Source organism: Tauraco erythrolophus, chromosome 20, assembly GCF_009769465.1.
Source record: "Tauraco erythrolophus isolate bTauEry1 chromosome 20, bTauEry1.pri, whole genome shotgun sequence".
Classification (NCBI taxonomy): domain Eukaryota; kingdom Metazoa; phylum Chordata; class Aves; order Musophagiformes; family Musophagidae; genus Tauraco; species Tauraco erythrolophus.
The window spans coordinates 12,626,787-12,646,885 of record NC_141484.1 but is presented as its reverse complement, the minus strand read 5'-3'; the positions used below and the strand labels follow the sequence as shown (position 1 = coordinate 12,646,885).

Here is a 20,099-nt window from a genome sequence, read left to right as displayed (position 1 = left end):
AAAGAGAGTTTAGAGATGATCTCAAGAGACAGTCAGGGTAATTTTACTCAGGCTAATCAACCTCATTATTTAAAGGCTGTATCCCACCCACAGGACAGTTATATTCAGGCTTCCCATTTCCGTCTGAGCAGACAAAAAGCAACTGTTAGGTTCACTTCTGTATTTTGCTGTCCACTGAACAGCTCCTCAGCTCACGTGGAGTAGAGCTCCTCTTCCATCCACTCAACCTGCTGTCTGACATCAACTCATACACACATTCTCCAAGACAAACACCTGATATGATCACCTAGGTGGCTTTTAAGCATGTAGTTCATTACTGGTCCTTGATTGGAACCAGAAATAATGATAGTCAAGTACTTTGAGCAATAACGAGTTAGAGAATTAGGTTTGTGGGAACTGGTTGTTCAGGGATATTGAAACAGTTGGGAAGTCCTTATTGGATTACAGAAACAGGATCACTGTTGTGTTGGGAAGGGCAGCTGTCCTGGGACCAATTCCTTGTCAATTGTATTGACCTGCCGATGTCACCTTCTGATATCATAGGAGGCAAAATAAAGAAAACAGCATCCGTGTCTCCCCTGGGAACTTGAAAGTTTTTCAACTCACTCCAAAAATGGTTATTTTCATGAATGACTAATTTCATAAGAGAGAACAACAGAAAGCCACCCAATTATTCATTCCCATGGAAAGAAAATCACTTACACTGGCAAAGCCTGACCAGTGCAGCTTCCTGCTCCTCTAGCATCAGTGTTGTACCTGTCTTGTAGCTTCAGCTTTGCTGAACTCCTACCCCTTCCCATCACAGTACCTACCCTGATACTATTTGATGACATAGATGATGAGAGAATAAAGTCCATGGATAAAACTATTTTCTACAAGTACAGATGGTCCAACTGCAAAACAGGAGCCCCATATGGCAAAAGTGCTGTTGTCTGAAGGAGAACTTGTTACTTGAGGGCTGCAGAGACAAGCCTCAGCACAAACCCAGCAGCTGCAAACTGTTGGCATTGAAGAACTGAGGCTGATCTTTGAGCTCCACAAAAATCTTTTTGATATCAGGTTCAGCCTCTAGGTCTCCTTAGAAACAATTCATAGGTTTGGAGGGTTTAAAACCAAATTTTTCTTGATGTAATAAAGGCACAGAATTTGGATCTGATACCTTCTCTTTAGGTGGTTAAACCATCAGCATTGAGCTTCCAATATCATCTGTCAAACATAGTTTGAATTGTTAGTAACAACTGGTGGAAAGGAATCTGATGTAGAGGTAGGACAACAATGAAACAACATCTTGAAAGACTGAAGAAAGTTTTACAGAAATTTAGATTTTTGTATTATCACAAAATCACATTTTTCTCAAGACCCTTTTTGTTGCCAGGAGGGTTTGGACCTGCCCTTTAGGTAAGCCCTTTTTGTGACTATGTTGTCCACAGTCAGAGAAGAAGAATTTAAGGAAAGAAGATTTAAGGAAAAGGCTATACAAATGCTTGGTGGTAGCTGTAACGCAGCTTACAGAGCAGGTCAAATCAAGACTTGTTCTTTCGGTGACCCTCAGCAGCGTATTTCCCAATAGAACTGATCATAGGGGCTGTGAGGCTGCTACACCGTACCTGGTTAACATATTGATTGATCATTACAAGATAGAAGTAGCAGAAGAAGTGGATACTGAAGCTGCAAAAGCAGTTTTTAAGTCTGTATTCAGACTGGGTGACAGCAGTCATGTCTGTACGAATGGGCTGGGAGGGCTGAGGCATGTGAGGAAGGTGTGTAGCTGCTGACCAACCCCACTCCTGAAAGTGTTTAAGTCCTATGAATGGCAGTCCGGTGCATAAAACATCTCCAGGGATCACAGCTCCTACATAGAATCATGGAATGGTTTGGGTTGGAATGGACCTCAAAGATCATCTAGTTCCACCCCCCTTGCCATGGACAGGGACACCCTCCACTACACCAGGTTGCTCAAAGCCTCATCCAACCTGGCCTTGAACACTTCCAGGGATGGGGCATCTACAATTTCTCTGGGCAACCTGGTCCAGTGTCTCACCACCCTCAATGTAAAAAATTTCTTCCTTAGATCTCATCGAAATGTCCCCTCTTTCAGTTTAAAGCCATTGCCCCTTGTCTTATTTCCTTCTTCCAAGGATGAAAGATGTGCTGTCCTTGAGGACTGGATGTTTGAAACACTCACGCAAATGCATTTTTGTGAAGTCACTACAGCACAGCTTTAGCATGGGGACAAGCGGTGGCCAAGTCAAGATCCTGAGGTGTAAAGCCCGCTTTGATGTTTGTTCTGACCTGGCTCAGCATTGCCAGTACCTACATAGGCAGATCAGTGCTGCATCTGTGTCGGTATCGGAGAAATCACATCGCAAATGGTGGAGGAGACACGTTCGCAAACAGAGGATAGGAACAGATGCACCGTTTTTAGTGTGGCAAAAGGCAGAGTGGTGCCACCGTGTTCTTAATTGCTCAGGGGCTAAGGTGGTGAGCAGAGAAGTGACACTGTGTGTAGATGACAGAGCTCCTTCGTTTGGCCCAGCCCGAGTAAGATGATGGGCCTTCATAGGGCCCAGCAACACGAGAGGAACAGAAAGCATGTTCAGGGGTGAGATGGAAGGACAACAAATTAGTTGCACTTGCTCTTCCATGCTGTAATTGTCCCCTCTGTGCTTGGAGAGGTTCGCTGGGGGCTAAGGGCTTCAGGGAGCGATCAGATAGTGCTGACTCTGCAAGGATCGAACGCGTTCTTCCTTGCCAAATGTGACCATGGAGTGAGGTCTGAAAAAGCCTGAGGGTGCTACAGCCTGAGGGTGCTACCACAGAAATCCAAGCACGTGGGGCACCTTTGGAAAGTTGGCTGCTGTAATTTCTCAGCTAGGGGAAGGCACATGGGTAAAACTTCTCTGGTGCTTCCAGAGCTCTGCCATTGCCTCTCTCCACATCACGCAACAGCAAGCTTGCTGCTCGGAAATAGCTTCGCCCCTTAAGGCACCCTAAGGTCCCTCCCAGGTGTCGGTGGGAGGGTCTGTGCTTATCCTTATGGTTTTGGTCTCTGGTTCACACAGTCGCAGGGCTGCCTGGGGAAGGGTGGAGCCATTCCCGCGTGTGTGTGGCATCTTCTCATGCGATGAAATCTCACACCACCGTTGACAGCAAGCAGGGCCGGGGAAGGGGCTGTCTGTGGTACCCCCTCCCTGGCCCGTTTTATACCCCAGCACGGTGCAGTGAGTATTACAGTGTCGGGCTGTCTCTGGGCTGTAAAGACCAGTTTTCGGATGTACTGTAAAAGCAGTGACTGTTTTCTGAGAGCATCTCCCAAGAGAACGAGGCTTTGTAAAACCAGCCGGTTCTCCTTGCCCTGGGAGGTGGCTTGTGAGGAGGCGTGAAGGAGAGAGCCGCTTGCGGAAGCGCGAAGGGTCTCCAGTTGCCGTCAGCAAAGGGAGCGCGTCGTGGGGTGCGTGCTGGGTTGTACGTGGTGCTATTTCCGATGGTTGCCATAGCAACGCTTGCATCCTGTGATATATGTTCTGCCTTGTGAAGTGCAAACACACAGAGGTGCTCGGGAGTGAATTCCCAAAGAAAAGCCGGTGGTGCTCCCGCCTTTCCTGCACGTGCCCCCTGGCCCAGCTCTCGCCGCAGACCCTCATCCTCCGGCACCTGCTCTCAGCTACTCGTGCTCCGTAGCACAAAGTGGGGAAACAGCACAGGGCAGGTTGCTGTGTAACGGTCAGTGTGCATGGGAAGATGTTTCAGATCTCTTTTTTGCCTTCTTTTCAGCAGCTTCCTTTTTAGCAGGATTTGCTCCCCACCCTCCATTCATAAAGCAAGACAGTGATTTTGAGACCATTGCCTATTTCTGCCTGCAACACAGACCTAGACATGAGCTGTGAAAAACCAGAGATGCTAGGGAGTTGTCTTTTACCCTCGCACAACGGCTCTTTCACAGACTTCAAAATCAGGCAGAGAAAAAATGTAATAAAGCAATGAAATACCTTGCTGTGTCCTGGGTAAATGTGTCTTCAGGGAGTCTTAGGGAATGAGGAGGACGTAAAACTGGTGCAGTGTAAACTGTACAGTGTGGTTTAGGGAGATAGTATTGGGAGTGCATGAATCCCTGAGCCAAAGGTAGCTGGACAGACTGGATTATCCCCTCTTTCTCCTCCTGAATGAGGTCTAGAGGTAGCCCATGAAATTGGTGGGAGGAAGTTTTCAAAACAAGCAAGAAGAGGTGGTTCTTCAATCAACATGTAACTCCGCTGTGATGGGTGCTCATGCAGCTTTGTCTGTGTTACGTCATTATTGATAATTGACATATTCAGTTATTAGGATCACCGGTGTTGTCGTTAGTCATGTTCTGTCAAGTTGTGTTATCTTGGTGCTAAGGATAAATTTGCAAAGTTTCCTTCAAACCCATGAATCCCCTCCACTGCATCTCCCTCTGTTTTTTGCAGACATATTCATTTCATCAAGTCATGAATTCTTAGTACCAACCTCTGTTTTGCTGCATAAATTCCTCTTTTCTATCCCTTCCATCCCAAAAGCATAGTATATAAACACACTCAGTTATAGCTAGAGTGGAAATATTCCAGAAGTTGGCTGTTAGAAGGTAGTGATACTGACAAATAATGATCATTGGTGTCATGTCAACACAAGCGAAAGCAATTATTTTTCAGCCACGTAACACCACAAAAGCAGATGTAGGAAGAAGCTACCAATTAAAGATGAAAATGCTTAAGGTCAGGTACGTAGCCTATCATTAAACTGATACTTAACGCCCAATTTTTCTTACGCTGTTTCACTGAGCTCTTTCCCACTTAATTTCTGTGGCTGTTTGAAACACTTCAATTGCAAGTTTCTGTCCACTCCTCCTTTATTACTGGACTTTTGTTTTTAGAGTGAGTTTGTTGCCTGGAACCTGGGGATTACCTCAGCTCTTGAAATCCTAGCTGCATCAGGCAAGCACGGGTGCCTCAGCAGTCGGATATAATTGCATTTTGTCTGCTGCTCTTCACGCAGTCATTGTTTACGAGAAAGCAACGCTGCCCCAGAACATCATTCCTTTGCTCAGGTATCTCCTCCTTGTCTCTCTCTACACCCCAAACTTCATTTCCTCCATGTACCGTGAGCACAACCCTAAATCTTTTCAGGGAAGGAGACTGAATTTATGCAGTTCTAAATAAGAAATGTTGTTCCCACCCATGTGAATCAAATTTGGGGCAACAAGACTGGAGGGTGCAAGGTGTCCATGACATCCCCAAGCGATAATTCTCCTGACTCATGTTTCTGAAGCAAATGCCATCTCAGAGACGGAGGCTTGACCTCTGGCAGGAGTCATCTAGCAATTTATTTGACTTAGGGCACCAAGACAGTGCCATAAAATCTTGAGCAGACGAGGGCAATGTTGAAGTTACCAAGCACCAGAGAATGTGGTATTTACATCTAAACCACAGAGGTCTTGAGCAAGGAGACGGAAGCACAGGAGCTTTTCCTGCAGTCTTGGTACACTTTGTACCCAGCCCTATAGAGGGTAAGAAAACAGAAATAGTTAAGTGTGCATTTTTAAAAGACATTACAGTCTCGAAAACACAGTTGCACACCTGCTGTGTTATTTTCTGATACTCCTGAAGCCAGAGTAATGTATCTCCTGTATTACTAGAAGGCTTCTGAAAGCACCACTCATCCCCCCTAACTTCAGGTGCCTGCAATAGTAACAACTCCAGTCACCTCAGCCCCCTTTTCCAGGCCAGGGGAGAGCTGGGCACCTTCACCAGAGATCCATCAGATGCACTGCACACATCTGTTTTAGGATAAGATGACTTACTTTCTCCGTGACTCTTTGGTGGGATCATTAGTTCAGCTGCAGATATCTGTGCTCACACATACCCATATCCAGTACCCTTGAACACTGGTACAGATCCAGAGGCAACTTGTGCTGAAGTTGTGCTCGTGCAACCAAGATCAGACTAGAGCTCTTGCTTTGTGACACTGGAGAGGGGAGTTACTCTCTGAAGGAGGTGAGCGTGCCTGCTCTGCTGGTCCAGCTGCTTGTAGACACTGGGTGGCATTGCTTGCAGAGCCAAGACTCGGATCTGCATACATTGCTGTCACTATTAGGAGACTAGAAGTCAGCCTTCACCATGATCGCTACGTATATAAATAGGGAAAAAAAAAGTACAGTTGGGATACCAAATGTTGACATACCAATCCTCAGCAAGATCTCTCTACAAAAGTGAGAGGTGATACTGACTTTTGCATCCAGGACTTGGCAAGGACATGGCAGTGTGCAAGGACAGTCACTGATGTGCAAAGGGGGCTGATTCTGGATGTGACTGAGTTTTTAGTTTCTTCTCTTCTGAGGCATCTCAGCTCCACTTGGAGAGATGTATCACCATCTGGTTCTTCCTGCCTCTTGGTCCATCTCTGGGTGCTGACCCATCCCTTCAGCATTTGCCAGTACTGCTAATAGGCTGTGACAGCAGCCACTGCTCTATCCCAACCCATGCCTAAAGGGCCTCAGATTTTCCTTTTCTACAACTGCTCATCCTCTTCCCCAGTCCTGGCTGGGATCTTTCCATGAGTAGCTCACAAAAGACATCTGCAGCCTCAAACAGAAAAGCCAGAAGAGGGTTTCTGTGTTCTCATGAGGGAGCTCCCTTGATGTTCCTATGCGGCATCGGTCCACACCATACTGGGGCAGACCCAAGTGCAGTTCCTTGCCTGTAAGAAGGCACATCCAGAATCTGAGGGAGAGGGTGTATAGACAGCACAAGTGTGCTGTGATGTTTCTCTCAGTGGATCTAAGCTCAGTTTCATTCTGTGATTGTCTCAACTTCCACAAAAACCCTGAGACAATAAATTCACAGTTTAGTTATGTCGTATGAAAATATACTGTAATTTATTCTTTTTAAACTTGCAGTCTGCTCTATTCATCCCTCTATCTTTGTTCTTCAGTCACCCCCTCCACGCCGATCTCCTCTCTCTCCAAATTGGCCAGTCCATATCAATTTAGTCTCTCCCTTTTGGAGATACAGAAGTGAGAACTGGGTATTTTTTTCAAGACGAAGGCCCATCATGGATTTATGGAGTGGCATAATAATGTTTGCAGTTTTCCTCTCTGTTCCTTTGCTGACATTTGATTGCTTTCACTTTGCTAAGCATCGAACTGCTCTTTGCAGGAAATAACCGTAAGGACTCCAAGATCTCTTCCTGAGTGGTACTAGCTAATTCTGAACCCATCATTGTTTGTGTCTATAGCTGGGGTTGTTTTTCTGTGTGTATTGCTTTGCATCTATCACAGAATCACAGAATGTCAGGGATTGGAAGGGACCTCAAAGGATCATCTAGTCCAATCCCCCTGCCGGACCAGGACCACCAAGATCAGATCACACAAGAACGCGTCCAGGCGGGTTTGGAACATCTCCAGAGAAGGAGACTCCACAGCCTCTCTGGGCAGCCTGTTCCAGTGTTCTGTTACCCTTACTGGGAAGAAGTTCTTCCTCATGTTTAAGCGGAACCTTCTATGTTCCAGCTTATATCCATTTCCCCTTGTCCTATCATTGGATGCCACTGAGAAGAGCCTGGCTCCATCCTCATCACAGTCACCCTTTCCATATTTATAAACATGAATGAGGTCCCTCCTCAGTCTCTTCTTCTCCAAGCTAAAGAGACCCAGCTCCCTCAGCCTTTCCTCAGAAGGGAGATGCTCCACTCCCTTCATCATCTTTGTGGCCCTGCGCTGGACTCTCTCCAGCAGTTCCTTGTCCTTCTTGAACTGAGGGGCCCAGAACTGGACACAATATTCCAGATGCGGCCTCACCAGGGCAGAGTAGAGGGGAGGAGAACCTCTCTCGACCTACTAACAACACCCCTTCAACACTGAATTTCTTCTGCAGTATCGTTGCCCGTCACTTAGAATGATGGCACACTTCTGCAGTTCCTTACCACCAGGTTTTACTTTCAGTACTTGACATTACTTTGTCTGATGACTAATTTTGTCATGTCACCGATCATTTGCTCTTTCAGGTGGTTTTTGAACACCGTGAGCAGCTCAAACTTCACCAGTAGCTTCCCACTCCCTGTTTCCTGTGCCTTAACCAGTTGGTAACCTACGAGACTTTTGCTCTTACCTGCAATAATACCGGGAATTGAGAGATAAACAGCTGATACTGTTGAAAATCCAAGCATGGAGACATATAGGCACCATGGAAACAACTCCTCCACTGTCTGGGGCGATGCCTGAAGCTGGGGTGGTGAGCTGCTGCTGGCGCCCACCTTTCTGGCAACCCCAAAGGGAGTTTATGGTGACAAGTTCAGATTTGGGCATCCCCCCTTTAGCTATCTAAAATGGGTTGGAAATTTTAAATTCCTAGTTTTCTCTAAGTCCCACTCTTTGTGTGCTAATTCCTGGTTTAGTGGAGCCTCTGCCAGTTTGCCCGGTGCAGACTGAGGAGTAATACAGCGCTTCCACATCTGAGTTTCTTCAGGGTGGATACCATCTGGTCCTAGTAAATTGCTATTATTTCTCAGTTTTTCTGAAAAACTCTTCATCTCCCGCTTCAGTTTAAGAGTCTTTCCAATGATTAAGGGATTGAAGCATCTGTCCTATGAGGAGAGGCTGAGAAAGCTGGGCTTATTTAACTTCAAAAGCGATGGCTCAGAGGGGTTCATCAATGTCTTTAAATACCCCTTGGCAGGAGGAGTACAGAAGATGAAGCCAGACTCTTCACAGTGGTGCCCAGTGAAAAAGCAAGAGGCAACGGGCACAAATGGAAATACAGATTTCCTTTAAACATAATTATTTTATTTTGTTTTATTTTTTACTGTGAAGGTGGTTGCCAGTGCACAGGTTGCCCAGACAGATTGGAAATATCCAAACACCCAACTGGATACAGTCAGCAACCTGCTATAGGTGACCCTGCTTCAAGCAGGAGGGTTGGCTGGATGGTCTCCAGAGATGTCTCGAGGCTCAGTGTTTTAGTGATACCACCATGTAACGTAGGCTGTAACACTGAGACACTCCCCAAGCTCTGCAGTGAATATTCCTGCAAATATGAGCTGGTTTGCGGTGGCCTTGGCTTTCTTGGGCACTCTCTGCACACCTTGCTCATCTTTTAGTTTTATAGGCTCTCTGGTAGGTTTCTGGCTTCTGGAAAAGGCTTTATTATTGGTTTTTATGCTTTTCAGAATATTGCTTCTTAAAATCTTTTTGGCATTACCATGACTGGATTTTCTGCTGTTTTCTGTTTTTCTCATTTGGACACAATTTCCACTTTCTGAAGAATGTCATTTTGCTCCTAATAGTCTCCATTACTCTGCTATTTAACCACGAGGGCTCCTTTCTGGTCCTTTTTATAGGTGATATATATTTATTCTAAGCCTCTAATATTGTTCCTTTATGTAATTTCCTTGCCACCTGCAAGCAGTTTGTCTTTTTGGCGGCTGCTTTTAATTTAATTTTAGCAAGTTCCTTGTCCTGTCTTTGGATGGGATAAATCATCTTCCAGCATGCCTGCTAACACCGTCAGCCTGGATTACACGCCTCACTTTAAAATGAGGGTAGTTTTAGCCCACAAACCTGTGTGTGACCTGCCCCATTCCTGATATTAAAAAATGATGTTTTCTTCCCTGGAAACGACAACATTGTATAGAACTCTAGCTGAAGAAACTGAGACTTGTCTTCACCCATTTCACCATCTCCGTATAATACTGCTTAATTTTCTGACAGATATGTCTAATGAGTTGCATGAATAAATAAAAATTTGGTGTTAAAGATCTTTGTAAAACCATCTGTTTGACTTTTTTGCCCAGTAACTGATACTGAGGGTCCTCACTGTTATTCTGTTAAAAATGAACAAACATCTTCCTTTGAGCTTGGTAGGTCTGGGGAAATAGCTCTACTTCATCAGCTGTACATTACTGTAACGAGAAGGAGAGTATCATCACCAAGAACCCAGACAACCCGATAACAGCTTGCTCCATTCCTGGTGATTTGTATTGATTATTTTCAGCTTGAAAGTGTACTTGATGTGACAGAATATTTGGGGCTGTGAGTTACACACAGGGACTACTGGGGCAAGTACCAACTTTTAGGGCATAGCCTTGACAGGTGCCATTCATTCATGTGATGGATTTGGTGCCTGCTCAGGGCAGGTGTAAATGGAGCTTTGTCCCCTGTGTCGCTTTTGTCCCTGCCAGAACATTCACCTGGTGGCCAAGTGGCTGAGTTCTCTGGAGAAGAAGCTGGAGCAGCACAGTGAGGGCAGCCACCAGGATTTCCGCGTCTTCATCAGCGCAGAACCGGCTCCCTCCCGTGACGGCCACGTCATTCCCCAGGGAATCCTGGAGAACTCCATCAAAATCACCAATGAGGCCCCAACCGGGATGCACGCAAACCTGCACAAAGCCCTCGACAACTTCAACCAGGTAGGAATGCAGAGGGTCCCACACCAGTAACTGGTTGACAGGTCAGCTTGGAGCTGCTGAAGCCCCAGGTAGAGTGTGATGTGTGTGGGCATTGCTGCTCCCAGTCATCAGACTTGCAAGTCCCTTTGTGTCATGTAGTTTCTGGATCCAACAAGCCCGTCCTGTTTTCTCCAGGAGCTGGGCACAGATCTCTTTCCAAGCACTGATTTTCCCAAGAGGAGACTCAGGTAATCCTGACCAGCCTCTTTCTTGCAAGGGGTCACAGCACACCAGACTTACTTCTGCCCAGTCTAATCATTTTCTCACCAATATATGATCCTTAGAAAGGCTATTTTGTTACAGAATCAAACTTCTGAATGCAGGATTTGGTAAACTTTTGTCGTATTTCCACTTGATTTCTCTGTGTGTCACTCGTTTTTGGGCCAGTGAGTGACATATTGCCTCTAACCCCCAAAGACACGGAATGGCAAGGGGATTAAACCTTTCTTTTTTTGCCCTTCTATTTACCCAGGGTTAGAGGTTCAGAACTACTGGTATGGTCACATCCCACATCACTCTTCAGAGCAGCGTAGGGGCACGTGGTGATGTGTGCCCAAAGGCCCTTCAGCTCAAAACCTTGCTGACATCAGAAGTGTTGCAAATTAGAGCTGAAATCTCCCTGCAGGGAGGACTTGCTTTGCCAAACGAGGCAAAAGTAGGCCATCTTGAGAATTACTGGCCCACGAGAAGAATAGCTGATGGCAGGTTGCTCGTTGCTTTTATTGCATGGTGACCACACACATTCCTGCTACAGCAGCCACCATCCCCGCTCCTTGTTGCTGTAACTGCAGCCGAGCAGGAGACACAACAGCAAAGCATGTGGAAGGGACAGGAAATACTCTTTTCTTGGTGCCGCAGAGGGTGTGGATCAACGTGTGAGTTGTCGTAGTGCAGCGATTGAACGAGCCCACTCGGCAGCTCCGGGCACCGCAGGGCAGGAAGCTGCTGAGAGCAGCGGGGCACGGAGCGAGTGCCAGCAGCTCCGCAGGGAACAGCCTGTGTGCCAAGGCATGCTGGAGCCCGGTGTGTCTCGCTGCTGGAGGCGGCTGTGCTACGTCTGACCCCGTTTTCCACCTGGCACAAAAGGTTAAGGGCTAACGGCTCCCGTTTGTGATGATACCTTTCCTAGAGACACAGACCATTGCCTCCTGCTGCCCTGAACGCTCATTACCTTCGTGCACACATTGCCATTACCTTGGCACACTGAGCTCCCCCAGCAAGAGCCTGGCTCTGAAACCTAGAGCAACCAGAACAGCCTGAAAGTCCTTTCACTCCATGGACTGCCTTTTTGAATCACTAGTGCTGCAGTTACTGTGGCCTCTGATGATGACTGTGCCTGGAAGACGCAGGGCAAACCTTGCAGGATTACTCTCCTTTCTCTCCATACACCCTCTTGTCATTTGGGACCAGGCAAGAGCAACCCCAGCCAATGGTGGACCCCAAGCATTAGTTCATGGGGCAGAGAAATGGGGGCAGCTCACAACTATTTTTGCACGTAGATGTTGGTATGGGGGGAATCTCAAGTGCAGGAGCTAACGTGGCTGAGTAGGTGGGCGGGGAGGCACCACGCAAGGATTAATGAGAGTAGACAGGGAAGATGATTCCATTTTTATCTACTGTAATTCATCATCTTGAACTCCACAAAATGTCCTGGAGTGCAAGGGAGGGGAGAACCTTCACCCCAAGTAATGTTTTCCTCCTGCCTCTCTTCATTTCAATCAGATAGCAATTAGCATTTTCTAAATCGCTGCAGTATTATAAAATGTCTCTTATCAGAAATCCTGGAGTGAGTGGGTGGTGCCCCTTTACACCTCATTTCCTTCTTTGTACAGAATGGATGTTCAAATTTAGCTTTCAGCTGAAAGCTACAAAGAAGGCCCATTATTCTGTGTGGGGAATATTGTTCTGCTTTGTAGCTGAAGAAAAATGCACAACTAAATAGACAGATCGAATGAAACTGAGCTGGGTTCTTACTCAGTGTTCGTTCAGGGAAGCTCCCCTTGAAGTCCAGGAACATTTTCTAAAATGAGAAAAGTGCTCAGCACATACTTGGTAATGAAGGGAGCTTAGAGTGCTGTCTAATGAAGGGGAAAACAGGGTTTGGGATGTTCTTGATCATCTTACGCAGTTAGTCAACGTTCTGCACGCTTTAGAGTAATGAATTCTCCCTTTTCAGCACAGACCCTGAGCTCCGTTACGCTCCCCAGCTGATCAGAGGGCTAACGTTGTCTTTTTCTAAGATAAAGATAATGAAAGAAAGGCACGCAGGTGCCTTTTGTAGTCTTCACCACTTAGCAGAGTGGACTTAAAGAATCTGTCCCTGGGGTGGAGGATGGAGGGTCTGGTGTAACTACTCCCTCCTTACTCAGCCACTTGCTCTGCTGTGCAGGTCAGAGCCACTGTACATTGGATGTGCTTTTCCTGGGAAGGGTTTGCAGGGGTGTGGGTGAGTGCGCAGGCAAGCCCTTCCCAACATGTTCATCTCCCAGGTCTGGGGAGATCTGTACTGTTGGCTGTGGAAGATCCCATTGGGTTCTTGCCCTGGGGCAGGGGATCTGCTGCCCAGCCCCCTCGCTTTCACCAGCGCGGTGCAAGGGCCAGGGCTGGACAAGCCTCCGCCTGCCTTCCACCACAGAAGGGGGTTCAGCTCCTCCTGTGAGAGCTGAGCTTCGGCCTCGTGCCCTGCACACAGCTCCAGCCCGTCATCCCTTCTGCTGCTCTGCTCTCCCATACCGCTGATGTAACGCTGCTGGGAACTGGCCTGGCTGCCCGAGCTCCCCCTTGGTGCCCACCTGCTCAGACAGCGCTCCCAGCATCCCAGAGTTCTTTGGGGACGGGTTTTCTTTGTTCATTTTCATTGATTAAATGACTCGGGCTCTCACCCTTTCACCTCCAACATCACAATTCTGCCTATTTGATTGTAGATATCCAAACTTTAAGTGCCACCTGGAAGTTGGGAAAGGAAGAACCTGTTGCTGTTCTTGCCTTAAAGGGCTGCATTAGATTTTTTTTTGCAGGTGTTTGATCTCCCCTGCTTGGATTTTTAGCAGTTTCTCACATCCTTGCTTCGGTGTGCTGCGCTAGGTCGTGCCGTCAGCGGATACGCGGCTGTGGCACGTGGCTGGGCTGGCTTGGAGCAGAGGGTCACAGCAGCGGGAGCAGAGTCTTTCTGGGACAACTCCCTGCTGCTTCATCCCTGCAGCTCAGAGAAATGCTGCCCTAAGGAGACCTTTTGTTGTCAAGAGGCAGGATGGACTTTAGTTGTTCCAAGTACAATCCTCCTTGGCAGGAGCCTGGCTTAAGGCCACGGTCCCAGTCCCACTGCTGGCACGCTTGCCCTGAGTGGTGCCTCTCTACATCTCTCTGTGTGGGATGTGGGGCACATGCAGGTGGGGGGGTGTTCGGTGGGTGCACATGTCCTTCCCCTCTTGTTGGCTGTCAGTGTGTGTTCCTGTGTGAAGCCACTTTGAGTTGGAAAGGAAAATATTCATTCAGAAAATATGCATCAGAATTTGCTGATAAACTTACAATGCCAAGAAACTAACTTAGAAAATTAGTGAAGGTGTATATTATTCAGAAATGAACTGATTGGGCAAATCAGCAGAGTCGCTGTGGGGAGCTGCTCTGGCACCAACCTGACTCACTGCAGAGCAGCAGGTCTTATCCCACAGGGGCTGTTCCTGAGGCAGGGAAATGCCAGGGGAGCGGAGAGACCCCCCAGGAGCCGGCAGCTCTTGAGGGAGATGCTGACGTGGCCTGGGCATTGCCAGAGCAACAGTGGCCACCTCACCCCTACAAAAAGGAGCCTGGAGAGAGCTAGTGACCAGGACAGCTGCCAACAGAGCGGGAAAACAGGCCGTGGGGCATCAGCCAGGGTGTGAGGTGGCAATTTGTACAGGATGGGCGCAGTCACCCTGCCAGCTCAAGAGGTGAGTTCCACTGGTGGCCATCGCCCTCCATGAAGGAGCTCAGCTGTGGCATCCACCTGGCAGAAAGCAAAGTCCTCTGCACTCAACAGAAGGGATGTGGCAACCCAGACAGAGCTCCCACCAAAACACACATCTATCCAGGTCTCAGGCTGCAGGGAATGCCAGAGCCATTCCCTGGTAAAGGACAGCAGTGGTGAGGCATGACCAGGTGGACGATCTGCTCAGCACGGTGGCAGAGCTGCAAGAGGAAGTCGAAAGGTTAAGGAGCAAGATGATAACAGGTTGCCCAGAGAGGTGGTAGATGCCTCATCTTGGAAACATTCGAGGTCAGGTTGGACAGGGCTCTGAGCAACCTGATGTAGTTGAAGATGACCTTGCTTACTGCAGGGGGGTTGGACTAGATGACCTTTAAAAGTCTGTTCCAACCCAAACTGTTCTATGATTCTATGAAATCTCTTCACTCCTGTCCAAAGTGCGGTGTATTTGGGGAGCCCTGAGAGTCACTGAGACCGGGGGCAGTGTGAATTTACACAACCCTGCCTCTCTGCCTGTTTTGCAGGATACGCTGGAGATGTGCACCCGGGAGAGTGAGTTCAAGAGCATCCTCTTTGCTCTCTGCTATTTCCACGCCGTGGTGGCAGAAAGGCGCAAGTTTGGCCCCCAGGGCTGGAACCGTTCCTACCCCTTTAACACTGGAGACCTCACTATCTCTGTCAACGTGCTCTATAACTACCTGGAGGCCAGCTCAAAGGTGAGCACATCACAGGTGGGCTGTTTGGTGGCTTTTAACCACCAGCGATGGACTGATTTGTGCTGAACCTCCTGGGAAGCCTCCTTAAATGCCATTTCCCTGGTTTTACAGCTTCATGGTTTGGTGTACCTTTGTGGTGGGATGGGAAGCTTCAGTGCTACCCACATCTGTAGCAGCTTACAAATCATAGCAAATAGTGCCTGTGGTCTTTATTCAATGAAAATATATAGTGGGCTTCAGTTTAACAGAGCTTAGACTAAATTTGCATTTCAGTGGGAAACGGCATGTAATCTATGTCGTGATCCAGTTTTCCTTGGGCAGGATTTAACTACTTCCTAATGTTTATTTACTTAGAAACCAGGAATAGTGAAGTGGAAGCACTCACTGTGCAGATCAGTGCTTAGTGCTGCAGCCTGCAGCTCGACAACATGGCTGGTGGAGCTCTGGCTGTCTGAACTCCTTCATGCCCTCCTGGTTCATTCTTCAGGTCCCATATGATGATTTACGCTACCTCTTTGGTGAGATTATGTATGGAGGTCACATTACAGATGACTGGGACAGGCGGCTTTGCAAAACCTATTTGGAAGAATTTATTAAGCCAGAAATGCTGGAGGGAGAACTCCTCCTTGCTCCAGGATTCCCCCTCCCGGGGAACATGGACTATAATGGCTATCATCAGGTAAGCTCTTTGTTTTCTTGCATTATTTATACACGTAAATGTAATGTCTTCCATAACTGCCCTATAATGTCTCTTCGGAGGCAGTGAATAGGACTGCAGTGTTTCAGCACACCTCCTGTTATTTCCCATTATGTTCTGTTTCTATAGATGCTTCAGCATTCCCTTGGATGAGCCAAGCCTAATGGTAATTTGCTACTTCATCATGGGCTCATTCTGTTCATGCACGAGTAGAACAACTGTATTGGTTCTTGAGACTTGAGTGGGGCTCCTGGAAAATTACATCCACGTACTGTTAGCTAAAATGGCCCTTTCAAGCTCCTTTTATCATCAGTTTTGATGAGAAACACTGAAGGGTCTTGTTGATCTACTTACTGATCTCATCTGTTCTTTGTACACAAATGCAGTAGCAGAGATAGGCATATTAGGCTGGTTTTGTTCATAAAATTTAACTACTGGAAGCTAAATTCCCACAAGAGATTTCAGGATATTGATGCTGAAATGCACAGTGGATAATTGCTAGAGAAGGTCCAGGCCTGAGATGTGTAACTGAGCCAAACTTTAGCAATTACTAAATGTACACAGCAGGAGTAGCAGCAGTTCTGCAAACAACTGTACGCTCCTTTCTCCTGTCGGTTCACTGGTGCTTCAGCCGCGCGCAGAGTTGTAAGCCATGAACTCTGTGGGCAAAGTGCCTTGGCCTTTGTATCAAACCTGAACCCGAATTTCTCTGTGCAGTACATCGACGACGCCTTGCCTCCGGAGTCTCCTTACCTGTATGGCCTCCATCCTAACGCTGAGATCGGATTCCTTACCCAGACCTCAGAGAAGCTCTTCCGCATCGTGTTGGAGATGCAGCCCCGGGACACCTGCACGGGTGAAGGCGGAGTGGTGACCAGGGAGGAAACGGTGAGAGTGGTAGAGGAAGGAGCTGCTGAATTTTGATTCCTGTCTTATTCATAAGTAGCCCTGTCTACATCAGGTTTGTCTCACAGCTGCTTATTATAACGTGTTCTGCCTTTGCCGGATGCAAACCGAGCGTCTAAAACCACTAACCTCATATTATGCAGAACATCACCATGGTGGGATGTAATTGGAGTATTGTCAGTAATAGGACAGTGGCTTTTAATTACCCCCTGAACTGCAGTGCCTTCATTATTATCCTGTGGAGACGTTGCAAATAAACCTTCTGTGGCCTCCACTGTCTCTGAGCCACCGGTCCCCGCGCACCATGCTGTGGCTGGCATACCAATGGGCTCCCTGAGCACCATCTGCCAGGTGCAATGTACCCAGAGCTCAGCCCACCTCTTACTGCTGCCACCAGGTCCCATCCAGCTCCCAGGCTCCCTGGGGCCTTGTAATTCCTTATTTCCAGCTGAAATCCTTCTCTATGCCTATGTACCGGGCTGATCTGAGCTCTTCCTCTTGAAACTCACAGCTCATTAAAATCTGGCCCAAGCATTCATAACAGGATCTGAAACCAGCCAACACTTGCTCAGTTTTGTTTCTGCAGTCTTACAGTCCCAGCTCTGTGTTTCAAGCTTTGGGAATTAATGAATGGCTAATGGAAAGCTTATATGAAGTCTGTGGTTTCACACATGCTTCCTGTGGCTTGGTGTGGAGTTGGGGAACTTACTACCTCCACCTAAGGGGCTTTTGAAAGTGCTCAGCATGTTCAATTTTCAGTTCATACTGGAGTTTGAGGTGAGAGGAATAATTCAGAGGTAGCAAAGCCAAGGGTGATGCTCAAAGATAGCCAACATGACTACCTCTTCTCCCCTCCTGGTCTTTTCTCTATTGAAATGCAATTAAACTCCCTGGCCAGAGAACCAAAGTTACCAGTGAGTGACCAGCGGTGGTATCACAGGGCATGGCCACCCTGCAAACTCCTGGTGACAGCCAAGAAGACTGTCACAGGAACACAGAATCCTTGTGGCTTTTGTGATCTCTCTGAGAAGAAAAGCTGCATGAAAGCAACCTGCGTGTGGCCCCACCGCACCCCGCTGTGCCTGGGGAGATGCTCCCACAGCTAATGTTCTCCTGGAGGTGATCTCAGTCATTATCTGAGCTGTGGCTGGCACTGGCTGTATCCCTTTCACTTGGTCCTTGAATGAGAGTGAGTTAAGAGTCGTCTCGTAGCTGCTCTATTTGAGGGTTTCCAGCCCCTGGTTTGGCTGAGGTGGTTTTAGGGAGCTTGCAGGGAATCGGTGAGCCTCTCATTTTCCTGTGGCTTTGACAAGTCCAGTTACTCCCACGGGTTTCGGAGGCCACATTACAGCAAATGAACTGTGAGTGTTGTGAAAAAATCGGAGCCAAAGGGATTTGCAAGGGAATTTCAAATTAGAGGATATTTCTGTACGGCGCCTGAGGTGCAGCTGAAGAGCTTTTCCAGCTGAGCTTTAGCTTTAGCCAGCGAGCTGGTTGCAGTAACAGCCTGCACATCATCACCTCTTCGGAACGGCTGATGCGAGTGTGGGGGGTTTGGATGAGCAATGATGGGAGGAAACTGGAGTACAGAGTCCAAAGTATAAATGTTGGTGGGCATGGCAATAAAATTACAGCTTCTGCCACGGGCTGGCAGCTGGCACTGGCACTGGCACTGGTGTGCCAGGCTTTGCACATCAGATCATAGAGTTGTAACTGTGCGTTACGCATTCCTGAAAAATCCTGAAGTAGAAGTCTTGCTTGGGTTCCAGCACAAGGAAACGAAAGCATTATGTGAGATACTTCCATACCAAGTTGCCTAACGGTCCACATAAAGCTGAGACATACAGCTGACCCCATGAAGATTAGGGTCTTCATGGCTCATCGTCAATCAGCAAAGTTTTTGTCTGTGGGTTTTTTTTTTATTTTTCGGACAGTAGAAACATCCTGTTGCATGGGAGCTTTCCCTGTTTAGTATTTAGAGATACAAAGCACTGTTTCCAAATCAAGCTGTAATGTTGACCAGAAAATAATTTTGTGTCGTTATGCTTTTCTTCCACGGGTCTATTAGTTCAGAATGCCAAATTCAGCTTAAAATTCAATTTTATATAATCACCTCTCTCTATCAACATACCACAGAAAAACAGCTCATAAGCTCAGTTGTCCTGAGGCTCAGCTGAGGCTGTAGCCCCATCCGTCTTCTTGCATTGACTCTGACCTTCGGAGAAGTAAGAACACAGGCTAAAGACCCAAGAAGAAAGGGGACTGCTACATGTCACGGTGACATTTTTAAGCCATCACTTTGAAAACTTCTCATCTGACATTAACTTTCGTAAGCATTTGAATTTTAATAGGATGGGGCAAGTGCTTTGAAAGGTGCCAAGCCCAGCACAGCTGACACTGATTGTTTTCGGAGACACTAACTGGCAGATGGAGTTTTCATCCTGTATTCAGGCAGCTGTCAGCTGAGGAAGCCCAGTGGGTCATTCACGAACGTCCCTCTCTCTTTTCTCTTCGGCACACAGGTGAAAGCTCTTCTGGAAGAGATGTTAGAGAAACTGATGGATGAGTTTAACATTGCAGAACTGATGGCAAAGGTGGAGGAAAGGACACCGTACGTTGTGGTTGCCTTCCAGGAATGTGAGCGCATGAACATCCTGACCAGTGAAATAAAGCGCTCTCTCAAGGAGCTGGAGCTGGGGCTGAAGGTAGGAGCTCCAGATGCTGGTGACTACAGCCTCGGGAAGACTTGACGAATGGGAAAGGTGCTCGGGGAATGAAAGGGGTCACGCTCCGTACTCAGCACTGCTGGCTGCAAAACCAACTTGGCTCCGTGGGGAAGGGTTCACAGATGGATTTCAAATGGCACAGTGTCCGCAGGCCATGAGCACAGGCACTGAGCGAGGTGAAAGGTGCACAGAGCAATGACTGCTTTTGGGAACAGAGACCGAGCACTTCTGTCCAAACGATATTGCGGCACAGCAGCAATAGGCCAGTCTGAAATTGAGACGTGGCCTATTTAAAGTTGAGCCAAAAAATTACACCTTTTCACAAAATGCCCAGTTACTGAGGGGAGCTTTTAACAAAGTGTCATTAAAGGCACAAGCTGAGCTGAAATCAAACGAAAGATTGGTCACGTATAAGGACACAAAATTCCCAGAGCTATAAGAGAAAAAGCCTCAAAACTTGAGAGTTTTGAAAGAGATACAACTCCCCTTGCTGGGTATGAGTCATTTGCTAATGGAGGAGGGTCAGGAGCAGACCTTCCCTATGGAGATACTGTCCACTATTGCTCCATTCACAGTTACTTCTCCACTCTGGTAAGAAACTAGACTCTGCTCCGTGAAGGTGATGACTGTGT

At 47.5% G+C, this 20,099-nt stretch overlaps 1 protein-coding gene across 2 annotated transcripts in view; it reads left to right on the top strand.

Moving 5' to 3' along the window:
• Positions 1-20,099, top strand: part of DNAH9 (dynein axonemal heavy chain 9) — a 204,986-nt gene that overhangs the window by 169,694 nt on the left and 15,193 nt on the right. For both annotated transcript variants that reach the window (XM_086624181.1, XM_086624182.1), the window contains exons 60-64: positions 10,192-10,419; positions 14,947-15,138; positions 15,626-15,817; positions 16,553-16,723; positions 19,264-19,446. In XM_086624181.1, the coding sequence (XP_086480307.1) occupies positions 10,192-10,419; positions 14,947-15,138; positions 15,626-15,817; positions 16,553-16,723; positions 19,264-19,446 (966 nt within the window). The remainder of the gene's footprint in view (positions 1-10,191; positions 10,420-14,946; positions 15,139-15,625; positions 15,818-16,552; positions 16,724-19,263; positions 19,447-20,099) is intronic.